At 39.0% G+C, this 21,312-nt stretch overlaps 1 protein-coding gene across 3 annotated transcripts in view; it reads left to right on the top strand.

Annotated features, from left to right (window-relative positions):
• LOC111873338 (cyclin-dependent kinase 11B) overlaps positions 1-20,199 on the top strand; it is a 40,258-nt gene extending 20,059 nt beyond the window's left edge. For all 3 annotated transcript variants that reach the window (XM_023867980.2, XM_023867979.2, XM_023867981.2), the window contains 10 exons: positions 853-1,050; positions 4,417-4,677; positions 6,074-6,371; positions 8,285-8,429; positions 9,795-9,939; positions 11,213-11,442; positions 13,103-13,219; positions 15,886-16,034; positions 18,225-18,417; positions 19,574-20,199. In XM_023867980.2, the coding sequence (XP_023723748.1) occupies positions 853-1,050; positions 4,417-4,677; positions 6,074-6,371; positions 8,285-8,429; positions 9,795-9,939; positions 11,213-11,442; positions 13,103-13,219; positions 15,886-16,034; positions 18,225-18,417; positions 19,574-19,672 (1,835 nt within the window). In that variant the 3' untranslated portion in view covers positions 19,673-20,199. The remainder of the gene's footprint in view (positions 1-852; positions 1,051-4,416; positions 4,678-6,073; positions 6,372-8,284; positions 8,430-9,794; positions 9,940-11,212; positions 11,443-13,102; positions 13,220-15,885; positions 16,035-18,224; positions 18,418-19,573) is intronic.
• Positions 20,200-21,312: the final 1,113 nt, after the last annotated feature.

Below are 21,312 nucleotides of genomic sequence, written 5' to 3'. Positions count from 1 at the left end.
TTTAAGGAAACATAAAAATAAAATAATTGTTTATTCAAGATACATACTTTGTACAGGTTTTGACCTACAAATGAACCTGTCTATGAGTATATACTTTGTGTATATCCATGATTACTGTATACTCAGAGCTGACAGCCCACTTTATATATAGTGTAGCAATTCTTGAGATGTGGAGCTGTTATTGTCTCACCATTCATAAACATTTATTCTCTTGAAGTCGGTTCTTTGTTCACTTGTTACTTCACAGCTACACCCCACTAGTCATAGTGCTGCACTCAAACTCCACTGCTCTGCACTGCATTCAGCTCTGCTTCTCTGTTCTGCACTGCACTGAAATGAAAACTGAAGAAATTCACTCTCTCCACCACCTCTTCCCTTTTATAGGCATGTCATCAGTAGGGAAGACTCAGATTTTTGCAGGTGACCTCAGTCTTCCTCATCAGGCAGTGGGGTTCCCTAACATTCCAGAAGGCAGAGTGATGTATGTGCAGGCCAGGTGATGCATTCCATTCCAGGTTCTTAGAGATTGGGGTCTAAATGTGCAATAAGACAAGAAGCATGTGTGTGCCCAAGTGACACAATCCCTCTGTGATCAGCTTCCGTGACACTCGTTTTTACATATTATGGATTAAGATTCGGCTTATAATTTGCATTGCTTCAGTTGCATATTCATATAGTCTAATAATATCTGGTTACCACTATTAGATTTTGTTTGAAGCATGTATTGTTTTCTCGTTCTGGTGAATCATTTTCATGATTTCTGCTTTACCTGTTATGTATGTTTTCTTTATGATTAGAAACAAGAACATTTAATTAAATGTTCTGGATCTTATGTTGCCGATGATACTTCAGACAGAGAGATGGTGCGACAGAAGGAGGTGTACCGACGAGAGCTGGAAGCAAGACGTGAACGTCGACACTTAGAGAAAGAGAAAGAACGTACTCTCAGGGAAATTGCCAAAAAAAGAGAACGCAGTCGCAGTAGAGAGAGGAAGAAACGTAGAATAGAGGAGGAAGGTGATGAAACCAAGGGTAACACAGAAAGAAATGGTAAGTATGAAAGAGAAGAAAATGTAATTATAGTGGACCTGTATTTTACTCCTTGAGTGTGTAAAGCTGGTACCAGTATGAAGTCATTGATGCATAAAAAATGCATAAAAAGCATCTTTATAGTATTGTTTGAGTCTTGGGACAGCCTACAAGTATGAAAGTGTCACATCACATTCCATATTTATCTTATGTATAAATTCTGCACAGTAGTGCATGTCATTGTATTATAGGTTCACATTTCAATCTTATATTTTGGGTGTAATTGATGGAATTACCATAATGTAGTTCAAACTATGTATACAGTTGTCATGCAGCAGAATGGTTACTTGTAAAGGTGAAACATAAAATGAACATGTCTGTAAAACTAGGTGTTGACTTATATTAGCGTTTGGATTATTAAGTAACAAAATTGTTGTATATAAGGGATTTAATGTTAGCATAGTGCATGGTATTTAAATTCCTGTGCTTAATACTTTCAACCTTGAAATATCTTTTTTATATCTTTTAGTGTTGCTAGCTTCAAAACTTTGAATCATGTTTAATGTTCAGCTGTTTCATGTAGGAATTTGTTTAGAAAGTTGGAGATTTTACCTCTTGCATCATCGTATATTCTTTCACTCATGCTTTTCATGGTTAACAATACAAATCTTTTTATTTTAAATTCAGAAAATCACAATATAAGTACAAGATCCCTCTCTATTCATTCTACGTTTTATGAAAATGAAATATGAACAGTTACATGGTTGACAACACCAGTTCAGTGCTTTTGTCATTACTGTGGGCTGAATATTTACTCACGTGTGGCAGTTGTTAAAGAAGGAAATGTTTGCATTATACAGGGATGTTATAAAAAACGGATTTCTTTCACAAATTTATAGTGAGTAGATTAAATGAGATATAAAACCAACATTACATTTGTTGGAAGCAGTGACTCAAAAAGTTTTTTATCAACCTGGAAGTGTTCAGTGCAGGCTCCATGGGTAACCCTGACTGCAGCCAAACAATGTGTGAATTCCGCGTATGGTTTGCATGAGGTATCTGTATCAATAAGCTCTACAGCTTCACAAATCCTGTCTTAATTTCCTGAAAATTGCTTGGCAGAAGAGAGGCTTTAACCTGATCTTTAACCGTTCAGCGTGGTTTGACGTGTATGTTTCGTCAGGTATTTAAATCGTCTGCGGGGGTTCGACGTCTAAGTTTCGTCTAGCTGCACACCTATGTTATAACGCCCATAATAATTGATGGTTTTGCTGTAGATTGTTAGATTTTTCGCTGGCCTGTTGTCACAAGAACAGAGTATAATAAGCCACAAGTTTAGCTGCGCTAAGTCATCGTTACATATGCCTGTCTTGCAGCAAATTCGTGTTGCTTCTGGTAGAGTTTTCCTCGTTCAAGCTGTTATGAATGGCGTGTTTTCTTTGCTATGAAGTTATAAACAGCAGAGACCTGATATGTGCTGTGTTTATAATATCATATTGCCCTGAGCTGGCCACACTAACACACTCAATTGGAATTCTTAGAAGAGGGATGTCCAAAAATGTATTCTTGCAAGATCGATTGATTTCGCACAGTACATAGCAGCGAGTTCTTAGAAAAACGTCACGAATTAAGGCAGAACACTGTGGTCACCCCTATGACGATACTGGTGTGTGTGGGGGGGAAAAAGAACTCATTCCTTCATGTACTATCGCTCCAGTTGACACCATTTTATCGTACTGACCTTGGTGGTCGTTTCGAGGGATGACCATGAATATTTTTTTTGAGCCAGCTAAGCTCTGCTTTCGTGCACTACATACCAGCCAGTTCTTAGAATAACTTCATGAATTCTGTGGTCACCCCTACGACATCTACTGCCGCCAAAATGGATGGAATATCAAAGGCATAGCAACNAAGGCCTTCCTTACATTGCTCAAATTCTAAACCAACTGCTTCCATTGCCGAGATACCGGGCGCTCATATTATAAGGTAAGGTTATAAAAACCATCTTTTAAGATCATTTTAGTGAAAGTTTCATCCTTCAAGGCGTACCATTCACTGCTCAAATACTAAACAACCTGCTTCCATTGCCGAGATACAGGGCGCTCATATTATAAGGTAAGGTTATAAAACCACCTTTTAAGATCATTTTAGTGAAAGTTTCATGTTCCTATCTCATATAATTTAAGAACAATGATGAATAAATCATTTTCGAGTAAAATTTAAATGGACAGCTGAATATATTACCGCCGGAGAGACGGCAGCGGAATTTAAATGACCGCGCGAAAGGGTTAATGCAGCTTCATAAGAAAAAGTCCATAGATGTCAGATCAGGTGATCAGGGAGGCCATGCCTTTGGACCTGCACAACCAGTCCATCATCTGAGTATTTTCACATTTAGGAATCTTGTTACTTCATTGTGATAATGGGGTGGTACCCCAACTTGTTGACATATAAAAGTTTCTCCAAAGTTTTCATTAAGTTGAGGCATTACTTACCCAGTTCTGAAGCATATCTGAGTAAACATTTTGGTTACAGTTTTTGAACAAATAAAAGTGAACCTTAGGTGTCGTTGGGCAGACTCTCACCAGTGTGAACTGTGGCATGATTATTTTGCATCTCCTGTGTCTTCACACTGTGGGGATTCTCATAGCCAGTGATGTGAGAAATTGCTTCGTCACTAAAGACAACATGAGATAACATCATCATCTTCCATCCAGTTCAGAAAGTCACCAGAAACTATACATTTTGATGCTTTGTCATAGCCAGTAATTGTGTTAACCATCTGCACCATGGCTAATTGTCCCTCTAAAATATTGCAAACTATAGTCTGTAGGACACCTGAGTGTCAACTAGCCCTGACTGTTGACTTTCTTGGGCTATGTATGTATAGAGCATGAAGCTTCTAAACTGTTCCTTCTCTTACCCCTACCTGCTATGACTCATGCCTTTGCACAGATGTCTTGTTTCTGGAAACTTTATGCCATGCCTAAATGTGTCTCTTCCCAGTAGATCATTACAAATATAAATACAAATAAATTGTGCACAGATGTGGCTGACTTAAAATCCGGACAATACATAAGACACTGTACCCTTTCCCACTTGATTCGCCATATTGATCGTGTATGCTCAAGGCACCCTCATGGAGACTTCATGAATTTCATACATGCATAAGTTGATAAACAAGCTTTCTGAATTGCTGCTTCCAGCAATGTAACATTACTTCTTGTGTCTCATGTAATTTACGCACAATAAATTGTATAAGTGTTCACTTCATTTGTTACATCCATTGAGTAGTGTCAGCTTACAGTTTAGCAGTTACACAAATGGTTTATATAATATTACATTTTGCCTTTATGGTAATTTTCATTGTTATTGCTTTCACTGTAGGTGGTCAAGAGAATGCTGATGCTGCCAACAATATTGTGACATTGTCAGATGACTCAGATGAAGAGCAGCTCCATGCTGTGGAACAAGGAAAGCAGCAGCCTGGAGGCATGGTCAGGCCAGCAGGTACCAGAGGGAGTAGTCCAGGGGATGAAGAGGAGGATGTCTCTAGTGAGGCAGAAGAGGAAGAGGAAGAGGAGGAAGAAGAAGAAGATGATGATGAGGACAGTGACAGTAGCACTGAGTCTGAGGAAGATGAGGCTGGTTTGTCATTTGTTTATTCAGCTTTCAGCCTGACTGTTCAAGAATTATTCTTTTCACCTCTGCTAGTCAGCAGTTATGTTAATGCATATGCATTGCACAAATGTGAGAAAGGTGATCTACTGACAGTAGACAAGTGAATCGGCCTTATGATTCTGAACAGTTGCATCTTATTCTTATCTTTATTTTCAATTTCTGTCCCCTTAGAAGACATATATTTTATATGTTGAAAAGTAGATTTTTATGGGGTAGTATAAACTTCAGAGATAATCGCTGTGGGGATACAGTTAAAATAGTGAAGGTTTTTGTCTGTTCATTGCTCTTCATCAGGTGGACTTATAATGGAAAAGAGAAACAGTAAAACACCCCTACTTAATATATAGTAATTCTTAATTTGGCCCCTTGTTGTCTTATATGATGACTGCCTCAGTGGTCTAGTGGTCAGCATTCCTGGCTACAGATCCAGAGATCCGGGTTTGAGTCCCAGCACTACCAGATTTTTTTTTCAGAGAAATGGTGGGTCTGGTTCACTTGCGGACTGAAATCATGGAAGAGTTGTCTTATATGGTTGTGTAATGCCTCATATATGAGAACGATACTTTACATTGGAGTGAGGGTGACATTAAAGCTGGTGAGGCATTAAGAGTTGCAACTATGTATTGTACAGGATGAAGGGATCATGGGCTTGCTATGTTGCTTGTTTCTAAAGCTAGTGATGAATGCAGACTGTTGTATTTGTGGTTTATTTTATAGCTCAGACTGTATAGAGTCAAATAGTAGGATGATAGGTGAAAAATGAATTAGAAAAGTATATTATATTTAAGCATCCTGTTGCACTCTACACTTCTATGCATATAATATAAATGCAACAATTGTAGTTCTTTGTCTTTCTTCTTACACACTACATGTTTCGGCCGTAACTGGCCATCATCAGGTGTATTTCGTTTACGTAGCTGTTACACTGCATGTAATTTAAAATTTAAAAGCACCAGCTTTCTCAATTGTCATTGCTGCATTTCATTCGCTCCCGATATACCAGAATCCCCTTGCTAATTTGTCAGTTATGTTTAAAATATCTGTTAATATGCGCTTGCCGATGTCCCCCCCCCCTCAGGGATACCTGCTCTATGTCTACATGTGCTGCAGTGGCTACTTCTTGCTTTCAGCACTGTTCATGTATTCTGTGCGGGTTCCCTGTGTGTGCGCCGCTGTTATCTTTAATACGTTTGCTCAAGAAAATGTGGATCTTTACATCCACTCCCCCATAAACCTTCATGGCATAGTTGCTTAATTCATTGAGCACAGGGACAAATTTACCTTTTTACCCTCACACTTTTATAAAATGACATGTGTCTCCTGTTGTAGCCTTATGATTATAATGAATATGATGTGTTTTCAGTTGAAACTGATTCAGGTGGCCATCACACAGATGATGAAGCTGGTTATAACAGTCGTAACCACTCGCCTGCTTCAGCAAAACGACGTCTGGGATCAGATGGTAATAGAGATGAAAATGAGATGCCAGCCTCTGCCACGAAGCCTGTAGACAAACAGTCAGATGAAGAGGAAGAGAATGGAATTCCCTTCATCAATGACGAGTCTCCAAAATCAGATGTTGTGATGCAAGAGGAACTTCCACCATATCTGCCAGCTATCCAAGGATGCAGAAGTGTGGAAGAGTTCCAATGTCTTAATAGGTACATTTCAGATGTTTATTGTAAGGTGCAGTAGGAGTTTATGTCTTAAGAATGGCCAAAATAAGTTAAAGTTACACAATTACAGGGAAAAAGTTCAACACTCTCAGTATTAGAAATTTCCGTTATTGGCTGAGCATCAGATAGTGCCTTGGTTGATGACCATCTCCCTCCCCTTGACTTCTGTAAAACTTACTTTAAGTCAAGCAAGTGATCTTTAAAAATATATTTTTTGAGTCACAATGTAAGATCATTATTTAGTGAGCCTTATATATAGTACTCTGTCCAAAAAGTATCCGACCTTGTGCCGGGAAAAAAAAAGTTATGTATCTGGGTGGTTACAATACCTAATCGCCTTCAAAGTAGGCCCCTTGTGACTCCACACACTTAGCCCAGTGGGTCTTCCATCGCTGGAAGCAATTCTGGAAGGCATGTGTCATTGTGATGTTATTTCTCTCTTAAACGTCCAGAGAAATACAGACATTAAATCTATAGAAAAGTGTGGGCCAATATCAAAACTCTTACAATTATTGAATATTTGAACATTGTCAGTCCCCCCCCCCACAGGCAATGTTTCAGGGATGAGTCTGTCTCCATTCTCAGGTAAAGGCATACTCACTTGGGCCTGAGGATGGAGACACAGTCTATTATCTGAAACACTGTATTTTAAACATAAAAACAAAATGAATAATGTCCAAAACTCTTAATATACCTCCTTCACAAACTTTTAGATCTTACTGAAACTCATATTTAAAGTTTTCAGGAACCAGTGAATTTGAACACTAATCTCAGGAATGTCTTCAGTGAAGGTTTATGAATTTGCTGAGTTTCAGTTAAGGAAAACTGAAATCAAGGAACATTAAATGGAGATTCCATGGTACCTATATTGGGATGTACCAGTGTAAATAAAATACCATGTTAACTGAAATGGCTTCCATAATTCAACTGTGTATAAAGCTTGACAGATCTGAAAACCAACCTGCATTATATTTCCCCTCACTGTGAAGTTTGCCATTGTCCCCACCCCCATTATTTGGTAGAGGATATTGTAAAATTGGGAGCTGGGTAGCTGAGTCAGTGTAGTTACCAGGTTGTGTTCTGGGCAACCAGAGGATGGTGGTTGGATTACTAATTAGGGGAGAGATTTTTTCTCAGCAAGTATGTCCAAACTGGCTCTGGAACTCATTCACCCTCCTATCCAGTGGGTACCACAGGCTCATTCCTCAGGGGCAAAGTGACCAGGACATGACACTGACCACTCACCTACTGAAAGTTAAGAGAGGCTGCATGCACACAAAAGGTGATGTGGGCTATAATGTTAATTCTTCATCTTTACTGGTAAGTTAATACAAAAATTATACTTAAGGCAAAAGGTAAAGTTGTACAACTTCTTTATTACAACTGTCACAACACAACTAATATCAAGATCAGTGCCTAGTTTTGGCTCTGCTACATGTTTCGGCTGTTAATAGCCATCATCAGGCAAATACATGGTTAACATATACACCACTGAACCACAGTACTAGTAAAATTGGATACAAGTTGTCCCTGTGCGTAACTAATGAAGCACTATACCATGAGGGCATATGGTGGAGTGGATGTATAGATCAACATTTTCTTGACCTTAGCACAAGCTGGAGGTGAATGATGAGCTTCACACCCCGTGCTTTTCCCCTGAGGAAGGATCCCCTGGTACCCATCGGATAGGAAGCTGGGTGGGCCCCTAAGCTGGTCTGGATGATGTGGAGAAGGGAATATTCTTGACCACCTGGATTCAAACACCAACCCCACTGTCATCTGGCCCGTAGCCAGTCGCTATACCAACTGAGGTATCCCAGCTGTGCAAGAATTGTACATGCTGTGGTAAATCACAAAATTGATGACAAATCATGATTACTCCTAAATATTTTTCACAGAATTGAAGAAGGGACATATGGTGTAGTATATCGGGCAAGAGACAAGCGCACAGAAGAAGTCGTTGCCCTTAAAAGATTAAAAATGGAGAAAGAAAAAGAAGGGTTTCCAATCACATCATTGCGAGAAATCAACACATTATTAAAGGTACGTGTGACATTTATGGAGATTTCTGCCATCTTCAGTTACATTTAATAAGATTCAGAAATATTTATCCTCCCCCCCCCCTTTAAAGTTTAGTTTAGTTTAGTTTATGAATATTGTTCAGAGCCACAATTGAATCTCTAGTTATGTACTCTCCTGAATGAGAATTTTTGTCCTTAATCATTCCAGGCAGATACTGAAGCAGTATATTAAACTGTAGCTCAGTTGCCTCCTTTCGGATGCTTCTGCCTCCCCATCTGCAATCAAATCTCATTTGTCATAACTTCTGCAGTTCAGACAGTGTTTATAAATAGCCCATGAATCACTTCATCAGTACGTTGTGCTTTTTGGTTTTTGATTCCAAGCAATTTAAGTCCCAGATAGTCGAAGGTGTGAAAGAAAATATTTCATTTTAATCAACAGAAGCTAGAAGTTTTGAGCATCATTCTGAAATTCCATAGCAGTGAAATACATATCAAAAAATGTTTATAATTACAGAGGTTTGGTATTTAATAACACTTGGATAAATGAATTCATAACAAGAAAACGAGTCGTGGCCTCTACTTGTTTCTTGCTTGGCTTACTCTTTGACCCTGAAAACACGGTTGATACGTTCCTCTGAAACACTGGACTGTCTCCAAACCACACAACATTGTAATCCAGAAGATCATACTTTTCATAGTCACTGTCTTGAGAACCTCATATCCCAGCTGTATTGTCACTTGTGTACAAAGAGGTGAATACAAAATTCTCTGTTTTGTTCTTAGCATAATGGCCCCATTGCAGAACATTGACTTCCTAATGGTGACAATATTGTACACTATTTGAGCACTGAAGGGGTTGAAACATTTATGAATTTAGACAAATGTTCAGTTTGTCAACACCTTTAGTCTTATTTTGATGCAGAAACTACATAAAATGGATTCAAAACGGGGATGTTATTTCTGCAGTCTCTTCACCTGCCTACATATTTCGTCTCCCAAATTGCATACACCTGATGTTGGAAACAGGTTCAGTTTGGGAAATGGTGTGTTTAAAAAATTCAAAATGATGGACATTATCCAAAATAATAGCTGTGTTTAGTGAATATGTCATGCCACTTTCACAAGGAAAGAGACCAGTAGGAAGATGTAGACATAGGTGGAAGCATATTATTAAAATGGATTTTAGAGACAGGATGGGTTAGTATGGACTGGATTCGTCTGTCTCAGGATAGGGACCAGTGGAGGGCTCTTGTGAACATGGTAATGAACCTTCAGGTTCCATAAAATGTTGGGAAATCCTTGGGTAGTTGAGTGACCAGCAACTTGTCAAGAAGTACTCATCTCCATGAAGTTAGTCATAACAGCAATTTTCTGTTGGTTTCAGGCCCAGCATCCAAATATTGTTACAGTGAGGGAAATTGTTGTGGGAAGCAATATGGACAAGATCTTCATTGTAATGGATTATGTTGAGCATGATCTAAAATCTCTCATGGAAACTATGAAACAGAAGAAGCAAGTCTTCATCCCAGGTAACAGAATTTTCAGTATACTCATTTTAATTGTCAAGGAGTTTTGTCCTGTACCTCAATTTAAAGTCTGGTAATGTAACATATTCCATGAATATACGCCATCATTTTTATTTCGTTCATTTGTGTTTTATTTAATGGCACTAAGTACCTCAGACGATATACAATGTTTCCAAGAGAAGTTCTTCAGCAGACCAGCCAAAAAATCTTTTTAAGCAGGAAAACTTCTAAGGGAAATGTAAACATTTTGTTACTTTTAACTTCCTTGGTACTTCTGCAGTCCTGGTCTTGCTAATTCAGCTGGTGCATATATCCCTTTAAAGCATAAAATTCATCTAAGAGTATTCAAAATTCAGTTTTTACCTTGCAGGACACACAGCCTTCATTAGAAAGTGCAGCCAGTTAATGCTGATTAGGGACATTATAGTGGTTTATTGTCAGAACCATTTGAAGCACATAAATTTACTCTGTGGGCAGAATTCAGTCTGTTGATGCTGAAGTGGTAGTATATATAGCAACAACTATGCTCTGAAGGGTTAATGTGGTGACGTGCTGAGTTCTTTTACTGTTACAACACACAGTCAGATTTGCCTCCACAGTTCCTTTTGCATCAAGTTTTTCTTGGAAAGTCATTGCTTTCTACTTTATTGCGTGCACAGCAATGTTATAATCCAGAAAACCACTATCAACAACTTAAAGATACAGAACTTTACTCTTTGAGAAATGGGTAGCCAACGTTCAAAATTGTTTCTGGGCTTCTGTAGTGGCTGAAATGCAGAGTTTTGTTTTATAGCAAGAGTAAGTTCTTGCACACATGGGGAAGTGTCGTGATGTTTGAAGCACATTTGAAACAGCACGAGNTTTTTTTTTTTTTTTTTTTTTTTTTTTTTTTTTTTTTTTTTTTTTTTAAGTTAAGGTCTGTGTATATTCATAATCTACTTGTTCTTAACAGTGTTATCGTGACAGCTAATGTTAAAAGACTACATAATGTAGGCTCTCTAGTGAGCATTTTTCATAATATGACTACAGCTGATGTCAGAGGGACAACTGTTGGTAGATCCACCTGCTGGTAGAATTAGTACTAATTTTGGCCATTGTGCAGAACACTTCATTGGTACACTTTGTTACCATAGGCTCCCACAGCATCTTTAAAATTTTCTTGTATTGAGATAAATGTATGTGTTCTCATTACTTTATTTCATATATCCCACTGCTTTAGAACAGGTACATGTAGGATGCATTTCCAATCAGTACTTTCTTTTTATTTTATCTTCAGGAGAGGTGAAGTGTCTCATGCAGCAACTTCTTCGAGCTGTGGCACATCTGCATGACAACTGGATCCTTCATAGAGATCTCAAAACATCCAACCTGCTATTGAGCCATAAAGGCATTCTGAAAGTAGGTGACTTTGGACTGGCAAGAGAGTATGGATCTCCGCTGAAAGGATACACCCCTATAGTGGTGACTCTCTGGTACCGTGCACCAGAACTGCTGCTGTGCACGAAGGCAAGTAATGTTGTACAGGGTGATTCAGAAAGATTGACACAATTTCAATTGGCTATATTTCCTGAATTATATGTTGCATTTGAATTCTATAAATTACATTTGATTATACATACATGGAAGTTTATAGATGTTCAATATGCCCCCCTCCGGCTGCACAGATAACATCTAGATGGTAGCTGAATTCATCCCACACTCAATGACAAATATCTTGCGTCACTGAGTTCACTGCAGCTGTGATATGGTTTCTTAGGTCATTCAGATTTGTGGGAAGAGGTGGTACATAAACTGCATCTTTCACGAATCCCCACAGGAAACAGTGGCAGGATGTGAGATCAGGAGACCTCGGTGGCCAGAACTGAAGTGCCAGGTCTTCATTCCCCATGCAACCTGTCCATCGTTGAGGTAGAGTGTCAATCAGGAAACGTCGAACATTCAGGTGCCAATGGGGTGGAGCTCCATCCTGTAGCCCCCATATGCGAACATTGTGCCTGTTGACTTTCCCACTTAGATGAAATGTAGCTTCATCACTAAAAATTACACGAGGCAGAACCAAATAATCTTCCATGTTTTTGAGCATACGGCCACAAAATTCTACATGCTTTACCTTATTGTTTGCGGGAAGAGCCTGTACCAGTTGTAGGTCATATGGTTTGTACACTAACCAGTGCCTCAATACACGCCAGACAGTTGTTTGCGATAGTCCAAGTTCTCTACTAGCACTACAGGTTGACTTCATTGGGCTACGCTCAAAGCTCACTCAAATGTGCTCCACGTTCTCCTCCAATACACGCGATCGGCCCGGGCTTTTACCCTTAACACAGAAGGCCGGTTTCATCAAATGTTTATTCCAACGATAAATGCGATTCCTTGTTGGAGGTTGGATGTTAAACTTGCGAGAAAATGCACACACTACACAGCAGTCGCAGATTCACTTTTACTGAACTCACGAATGCAAAAAATCTTGTGTTGCATAGTAGCCATCTCGCTTACAACTGACGCGGTGCTGGAGTGCTCTAGCGGTAGTGTTAGAAACTTTACAACATCCTCTTTCAAATGTACTTTACAGAATTCAGATGCGACATATAGTTCAGGAAATGTAGTCAATTGAAATTGTGTCCATCTTTCTGAATCACGCTGTACTTTGTGCAGTGCAAAGTTTTGTAGTGTTCTGAATTTAATAAGTTAAAAGCTGTGTTACTAAACTGACAACCATATATTGAATATTTTTCTGTATCTCATTTTTTGTTGAAAGAATGTGTTTCAGAAATGGGCTCTGCTTTTGTTGTCAGATAAAATTATAAAATCTACCCCTTTGGAAGTTAATGTCTATTCCTAGGCCAGGAGACAGAGATTAGCTCTATCTAACAGACCCAGCAGAATATGTTTCATAATTTCACCTAATGGCAGAAACAGAACCAGCTTTTGGAAGTTGCACTTTTTAACCTAAAATGAGACTATGAAAATTGTTTAACTTTCTGATTGTTCTGAATGTTCTAGTATTATTAGAATGTAACTCATCTTATTGGAAACCTGTAAAGTGATTATATGCAAATCAGGTGTAAGAGTCAGAATAAAAAAATATTTAGCAGAATAAGGAAAATGCCATACATATATGTATGTATATATGTATTCAGTCTAATTCTGCATTACCTACTTGCAGGAATATTCAACGCCAGTTGACATGTGGTCTGTTGGGTGTATCTTTGGTGAATTTCTTTCCATGGAAGCTTTATTTCCAGGCAAATCTGAAGTGGACCAGCTCAATCGAGTATTCAAGGTACTGTTCTTTGTTCAAGAAAAGCTTAAAAAATAACACAATATCAGTTACTGATTAAGTCTTCACAGAACATGTTGAATAGTGCAGAAAGGTTCATGTGTTAGAAACTTGCTTATGCCTACCCACACTGAGTTTAAAAATATTCCACGGCAACTAAGTTACTGAATATTTATTTTTTCAAAATGTATCAGGCATATTTTAGAATGGCGTCTTCAGTTCAAAATGAGAATGAGAATGTTTTGTGAATCATGACAAGAACAAGAATTCCCTCTAGTAGACCAGTTTTGTACAGTGTATAGTGAAACCTTGCTTCATTGTTTTCAAACACATGATGAACTCTGTACTCAACTAGGCAAAAGCATGAATTGAAATGATTCACACTAACATGCAGGAAAGCTCTCCCAGCTGGACCAGGCTCTTGCCAGCCACCCCTCCCCTTCAACTCATTTTCTGGTAGGTAAGACACTCAAGTCCACATAATGCACAGCTAAAGGTACAGAGCCAAAACTGCAACTTGTTACACCTCATTCCAAAAACTTCAAGCACTGTTACTCCTACTGATGCATACTAACATTTGTTTGCATGGTGTTGCTCCTTCTTAAAAACAATCAGTCCGAGATTAACGTTCTTTGAAACTAAAACTTTTTACCAATAGATGCAAGAAAATGATAAATCGAAGAACAGATGTTGCGGGTTTTATTAAATATATATTTTAATAATTTTAAATAATACATTTTATTAAATAGGATTTGTTCAGGGACCACAGAAATTGAATGATGGAACCAGGAATAATAGATTGAGGTTTCACTTTTTGAGTGTGCTATTGCATTCACTTGACTGGAAGATGATTGCTCTCAGAAACATGTCTGCAGAGAAAAAGTAATTTTATTAATTAATTTCATGCTCTTGCTATAAACATATAAAAGAAAATAAATATTATAAAACACATATGAAATTTGGGTTAATTTCTTTCCTGAAGTCATTAGTCCTGTTGGATTGTAAAGGTTTCTGACAGTGTACAACACTTCAGATTACTGGGTTTTTGGACTTTGTCCATCATAGTGTTCTAAAGCATAGAATACTGTACGATGGGCGAAGTCCAGAATCTCAGTATCCCAACTAGCCTCACTGTGTTCACCATTCATATCTCTCTCAGCTTCAATGTATTCAGAATTCCCATTTCCTTTCTCTCATTCAGTGCTCACTGTTAAATATTTTATACCGACATTCCCAGCTTCTTCCTCATTCTCCCTTGTATCCATTTTGTAATCCTGTGATTATCAGTTCTCGAGAGATTTGTTGCTGTGGTCTTGATCCACTTGCACAGTGCTTCTACACTAGGACTCTTTATTGTCTCAGTGGTGTCAGAACATGGACTTCACCAGGAGTCATTCAGAATACAGTTGTTTCAAATGATCCTTAAAAGGCTTATTCAAATATGTATATAGCATTCAAATTCATGACAACTACCCATAATTCTGTAACTTAAAAATGGACAAAACCCATCTTCTGTCCAGGTAAATACAGTTCCATTCCCTTTTGTCATGACTCCAATGTGCAAAATAAAAGCAGTTATCAGAAAATATGTGAGTTCTGAGAATGAAAAATGGAGATAAAGAAATTTTTTCTCAGTTTGCACGTTTAAATTTGAGACATGCACATGCCTAAAATTTGTTGAGGCCAGGATGGACAGTTAACACTGCAATAACTTGTTTTATACAACAGCAACAATAATGATACAGTAACATTTCCACCAGCATACATTATACGAGGGGGTAACCAAAAATAACCGGAAACGACCTGTTGCACGCGCATGCTTTGTAGTTACGAGTTGTGCTGCTAGATGGTGTTAGCTGGGGGTCTCCCGCGACTGTTAGTGAGCTGGCGTCAGTCTGAGTTAAGTGGTTTGTCTGTGGTGCTCTGTTGTGTGCGTTCCTGTTTCAACCCTTTGGCGATTAGTGAGATGGCCGACCAGAAGGAACAAAGAGTGTGCGTGAAATTTTGCTTTCTGTTAGGGAAAACTGCACTTCACTCTTCAAGTCGCGGTTTTCTCTTTGGTCATCTCCGAGCAAGCGAGGAACAAATTTTGCAGACACCCGTCTCATGTGCAAACCTTCAGTTAAAATTCGCTGGACCGTGCTCCATGAGATGTTCGTTTCCTCAGAAAGTTGGTCAACGGTCTTTTGACGATCTTCATGAATTTCACGCACACTCTTTGTTCCTTCTGGTCGGCCATCTCACTAATCGCCAAAGGGTTGAAACAGGAACGCACACAACAGAGCACCACAGATAAACCACTTAACTCAGACTGACGCCAGCTCACTAACAGTCGCGGGAGACCCCCAGCTAACACCATCTAGCAGCACAACTCATAACTACAAAGCATGCGCGCGCAACAGGTCATTTCCGGTTATTTTTGGGTCCCCCTTCGTATTATGGAAGAACCGTTTCATTCTTTTCTGCCCTCACATAGACATTCGTCTTGTGTCTGCCATTTCTTAGCCCCTTGCTTTCTTTTGTATATCATTCCTTGGTCTGCTTATCTGGTCCATAATCCATCAGTGGTAATTTATTCAAATTCTTTATTTTTTATGAGCACACAGACAATCACTCAGAAATATATGTGTTCCTTAGCATTAAATATGAACAAATCTTATGACTTACAGGACCTGGGGACACCAAATGAAAGGATTTGGCCTGGTTACAGTAAACTACCAGCTGTCCAGAGAGTGACATTCACAGAATATCCTGTAAGCCAGTTACGGTCTCGGTTTGGAACCATGATCACCGATTTGGGCATGGATCTAATGAATAGGTATGAAGCTTCAGTTTGTAAACCAATAAATGCACCATGTGGCCAGCTGTAAGCAGTTACTGGGTAATATCCTCTGTTCCATTCCTTATTGAAATTGAGAGAAAACTGTTACTTGTATGGGATTTGAGGTTTTCTTGGCTATGAGGCCGTGAAGATTTAGAGTGTAGCCTTCTGGGCTGCGACAGTTTGTAGCCTTGTGGGTGATTACTGACATTTCAAAGGAATTTGCAACCTCCATCATCAGGATAACTACCCATAGGACTGTCTGGTGTCATAATGCAGAACACACTGATCTGTTCCTCGTTTCAAATAATGGTGAGTAGCTTATTTTCTAAATTTAATGTCATTACTATAATTTGCACTGAAAATTTGGTAAGGTGAGGAAGGAAATATCATGTGAAAGAAGAAAGAGGAACAGAAGATACCTTTAACTTATATCATGAACTCTGTGAGTAAGCATGTTTTGTTTTTTTTATTGCTAGTGGGGTGGAACTAAGTCCCTTGTACTGCGGCCACTTCTGGCCTATTGTACCAGCCCCAGATGATAGGTGAGGGTGATTGTGGAGCAGTTGGTGGAATAAAGATTGGCAGGGGAAAGCAAAGTACTCCGAAAAAGCCTGCCCCATCACCACAAATCCCACTTCACCAGACCCAGGATCAAACCCGAACCGCCACGGTGGGAAGCCAGCGACTAATCGCTTGAGCTATGGCGCGGCCTGAGTCAGCATGTTAAAATCTGTTTTTCTGCTTATTAAAGTAATTCAATGTCCTGTATATGGATACTTCTTGGTTAAGAGTCTTTTAAGCTAAAAGTAGCCCATGTATGTAAGCATCATGGTGGCATGGAAGCAGAACTGGGTGTATTCACTCTTTACAGTATTTATTTCTTAATTGGCTTGAAGATGTTTTGTGAGCAGCACATTTTCAGTACTATCAAATGAGGTCATTTGCCTGTGTGATTCAACATGTTAATTTACATCAGTACTTAGTATTATTATATATGTTGTGTGCATGCGTGCGTCGCCTAGCTCAGAAATTGCTGTTCTGCAACTAGAAACTTATTTCTATATATAAAAGTTTGTGATAATTTTTTATTCATTATGATATTATGTTGGACATTGTCTTGAGCTGTGCTAAAGCAATGGCTCCTTCCATGATGTCATGGCTTCCAGCCATATCTCCCATGCTACCCTTCTCCCAAGGTCCTAGAGCTTATCCCCTCCTCCTCTTCTCCAATACCATGTGATTTCCCCTCCCTTTCTACCCCTGTGTCTCGGAAAGAAGTATGTTTGGGAGCAGAGGAGTTAGTCTGACGAGGGCATCGGGCAGACCAGCGGGAGAAATTTCTAAATTTCAGTTCATCAGGGTTTTTTCTAAATCTGGTTTCAGTGTAGTCAAGAGCTGGCTGCAGACGTCGGGGTTACTTGCAGTCGCCAGCTATCGGGATAGGTATGGTGGCGATACGCAAGTGGCTTAGTTGGCATTTTTACATATATATTTTCTTTGGGGCCACCTGTGGCTGACTTATTTTGTTAGATATATTTATTTTCTTTGCGGCTGCATGTGGATGATCAGGAAGTGACTTCCGTACATAATGTCGGTGGGCCAGTGGAACTGGGCATGTCGCTGAGTTGATGCTGCGAAGTGCGGATCAGTATAGGGCAAATCAGCCATGTCTATTGGGTTGTATATTTTGTATGTTCTTATAATGAGTTATATTGTGTTTTGTGTTTATTAAATCTTGTTATTGTTATTTGGTCAGTCATTAACTTCAGTAAAGCCCTCCACTGCGACCTTGGATTCCCTGCAATGACCTTAGGGAGTATTGTAAACACGACGCAAGAGCCAGTGATGATGAACCGCTCCCGACTTCACAATGGTTGTAGGTGGTAGAGTGAAGTCGGGAGTAGCATCAGTTCAGTCTTTGGTTGAGTTATATTTTGTACATAGTGTTTAAAAATGAGGGTCTTCTCCCATCTTCCTCTTTAGCATGTAAATAGCTCTGTGTGCTACATTTTCTCTGCATTCATTAGCATTCAGGTTTAAACACTGTAATAGTAAAAACATTTGCAGTATATAGTGCAAGGCATTTTGTACAAGTCCTAAAAAATCGCTGCTTTTCTACTGGGCCATAGATCAGGAAATGCTGAGAACCGTCACTGTGTTAAGTAATGAAATTTGTGGTTGCAGATTTCTTACATATGACCCTGCTCAGCGTGTAACTGCAGAGGATGCTCTTCATCATGACTACTTTGAGGAAGCCCCTCTTCCCATTGACCCAGCAATGTTTCCAACTTGGCCAGCCAAGAGTGAATTGGGTCACAGGAAAGCTGCAGCTGCCAGCCCCAAACCCCCACCTGGTGGACACGAATACAAACAACTTGTGAGCAGAAGTTTTTTACTGGCCTGTTACAGCTGTTCCCTGAAAATGAGTACCTGCATACATGAATTCATATAGTTTGGATAAGCAGTAAATGTGGAATGCTCAAAGAGCATATTGTCACGTGTTAAGTGACTAGCATGGCGTTTGGATTGATAATCATATTTACNTCTTATACTTTTTCTTCTACCCTGAAGATGGGGGCGATACGTTCCTCCGAAACGTCGGTTAACACCACATATACACGGTGCCAAATCCCAGAAGACTGCTTTCTTCATAGTCACCGCCGTGAAAGCCTCAAATCTTACATATTTACTGAATGCTTATATCTCGTAACTGCATATAATTATAACACATGCTAGGTCTCAGTCTGTTAAATTTTTCACTGTTGATTGCTAAGTAGTGACTCCCAACACTGGATATTCCTTTACTTCCATGCTCATGTCCTTACTGGCTGGCATCTGTCTCACAGCTGTCCCCTCTCAGTTGCAGATAACTCACTTGTCCCATTGATCCTCATTATATAACCTCAGAATGGACCTTATAGAAAACATCGGTACCAAGAATTCCTCCACTGTTGAGAAACACGTTAAGCAGGCTGTTGCCTGCCGATGTCCTGGATATTTTTGATGTGGCACCTTGTTTTGGTTGCCATGGGTACATTGTGGGATGTAAATAAAACTTTAATTATAAAATTTGTTATAGCAGATTCTTATAAGGAGAATTCAGCTGAAGAATGTATTCATCAAAGAAAATAGCAACTGATAATAAACTTTTACGTGAAATCCACCTTTATCCTATTGTAGACTTCCCACTTTTCATCGTCCTCTTCTTCACTGTCATGCATTCTTTACACCCATATAATATCATTTTGAGATATATGCAGATTATTATCTGTTCTTATGTCGTTGCCACTTCCTTGTTCAGTGAGCCATTTGCTGAGAAGAATGATATGTGTGTTTTGTATATTGTGAATAGTAGGGGTTATAGTGCTCTAATATGAAATAAAATTAAATTCACCGAACAGGTTTAGATTTAGCCCCACCCCATCTCATACCAGACTTTATTGAAATCTGTTCTGTAGTTTCAGAGATAAAGCATGGGTTGGCAGATAGGAGTTTCATGCGATGTTTATATGGATTTCCTGTTGAATTTGCAGGGTGATACAGATGAAGATGTTCCTGCAGGAGGATTTCACATGGGTCTTCTGGAGAAGGGACGTGCTACAAGTGGTCCTGGTTTCAGTCTCAAATTTTGACCTAAAGTGCAGTTTCAGATATAACTTTGGTAAATACCCAACAAATGAACTTTTTTAACTTTGTGTGGTATGTTACTGAAGGATGTACATATACTGTACACTTACTCACTTTTTTAGTGCCTACAATTTCCATCCACATGCTATATTTTTAGATTTTGTTCTTCAGTTTTCACCCTGTGCAGTCCAGTGATGGTAACCTTACAGAGTACATAGTTCTTGTGCTAAGTTACACTTTATACACAGTTCTGCAAGAAACAAATGGGACTCATTGCCAGCAGTTAGAGGTTCAAGATGTCTTCTTTGAACTTTCCTGGCACAAACAAGCAAGAAGACTGTTAAATGGAAATATGCAGAAGACCAAATTATAGTAATTTAATTTTTTGTTGTATATAATGCAGTGTGTTTCTTGTTATAATTTCAGTACCAAAGTATGTTGATGGCACATACAGAATTGGGAGTTGAACTGGAATAATTTGTAATAAGTCTTGTGCAGTGATAATAAAATAATTTTGGCGATGATATTGTTACCACACGCTTTAATATGACTCAGATTTCACTCTACATGTCCCCTTTTCATAACTTACATATCTGTGATAGGTGTTTTATCATACCGAGAAAATGGGTTAAAATCCATTATAATTAATTAAATTAGNAATAAAGGGGAGATTGTGAATGGTTTTGGGTTGCATTACAGACGGAAATGAGTGCATGAGTGATACATCAAAGCAACAGGATCCCAAAATATAACAGTATCATGTATTCAGCTTTGGAATAACGAATAATAATGGGTTCTGCATTAAATGATCGGATTTATTGGCACATCAATTAAAATTACAATCAGTTATAACTGTTCACAATTAGTCTTCACCCAAACCCTTCTTCCTTGACTGCCAAGGACTTGCTTCATTCTGCTTCTTGTTCTACGACTGACTGCAAATGACCTTCGTTGTCCCTTATAAACCTTCAGCATGGACCATGTACAGAAAACACACCGAGAACACCATATCTTAGCAATTCTTCTACTGTTGCCTGTGTATTCATTGCCGCGAGTATGTGTTTACTGACCCATTGCCTAGCAATGGATATACATGTTACAAGAGAAAGAAATGTTTCTTTACTTTCTGACCCAATACAGGGTGTCCCAGGAGGAATGGACCAAACTTCGGGAGGGTGTTCCTTATGTTAAAGTATGCCGATATAACCCAAAACACCTATGTCCAAAGTTGAACGGTTACGGAGATAATGGCCAGAGAAGTGTGAAACTTTGACCGCTGTTACACACTTGTTGATTACAAAATACATATTAAAACTGGCAGGAATATGTGGATTCTGTAATGTTAATAATGTATGTAACATCAGACTAACTTGTGAGTGATGTGAAGCCATAAAATTGAAGTACAAAATACTCGCTCGCCATGTCATAATTGTCCTTAGGGTTTCCAAGCACTATACATGACACATGACTGGCGAGCGATGACGTAACTTGGCTGACTGCGCTTTCCGATAAAGCCAACTACATAAGTACGGCTAGGGTGAATCACGGCACTCAAGGACAAACATAGATAAGGCCTCTCAGCTGATAGGTATAGTCTGTAGACCCGCTAGAAGACCACACTTTTCTCGGGCCATTATCTCCGTAA

This window comes from Cryptotermes secundus, unplaced genomic scaffold, assembly GCF_002891405.2.
Source record: "Cryptotermes secundus unplaced genomic scaffold, Csec_1.0 scaffold317, whole genome shotgun sequence".
NCBI lineage: Eukaryota > Metazoa > Arthropoda > Insecta > Blattodea > Kalotermitidae > Cryptotermes > Cryptotermes secundus.
The sequence above is the reverse complement of the archived record's forward strand: the minus strand, read 5'-3'. Positions and strand labels throughout refer to the sequence as shown.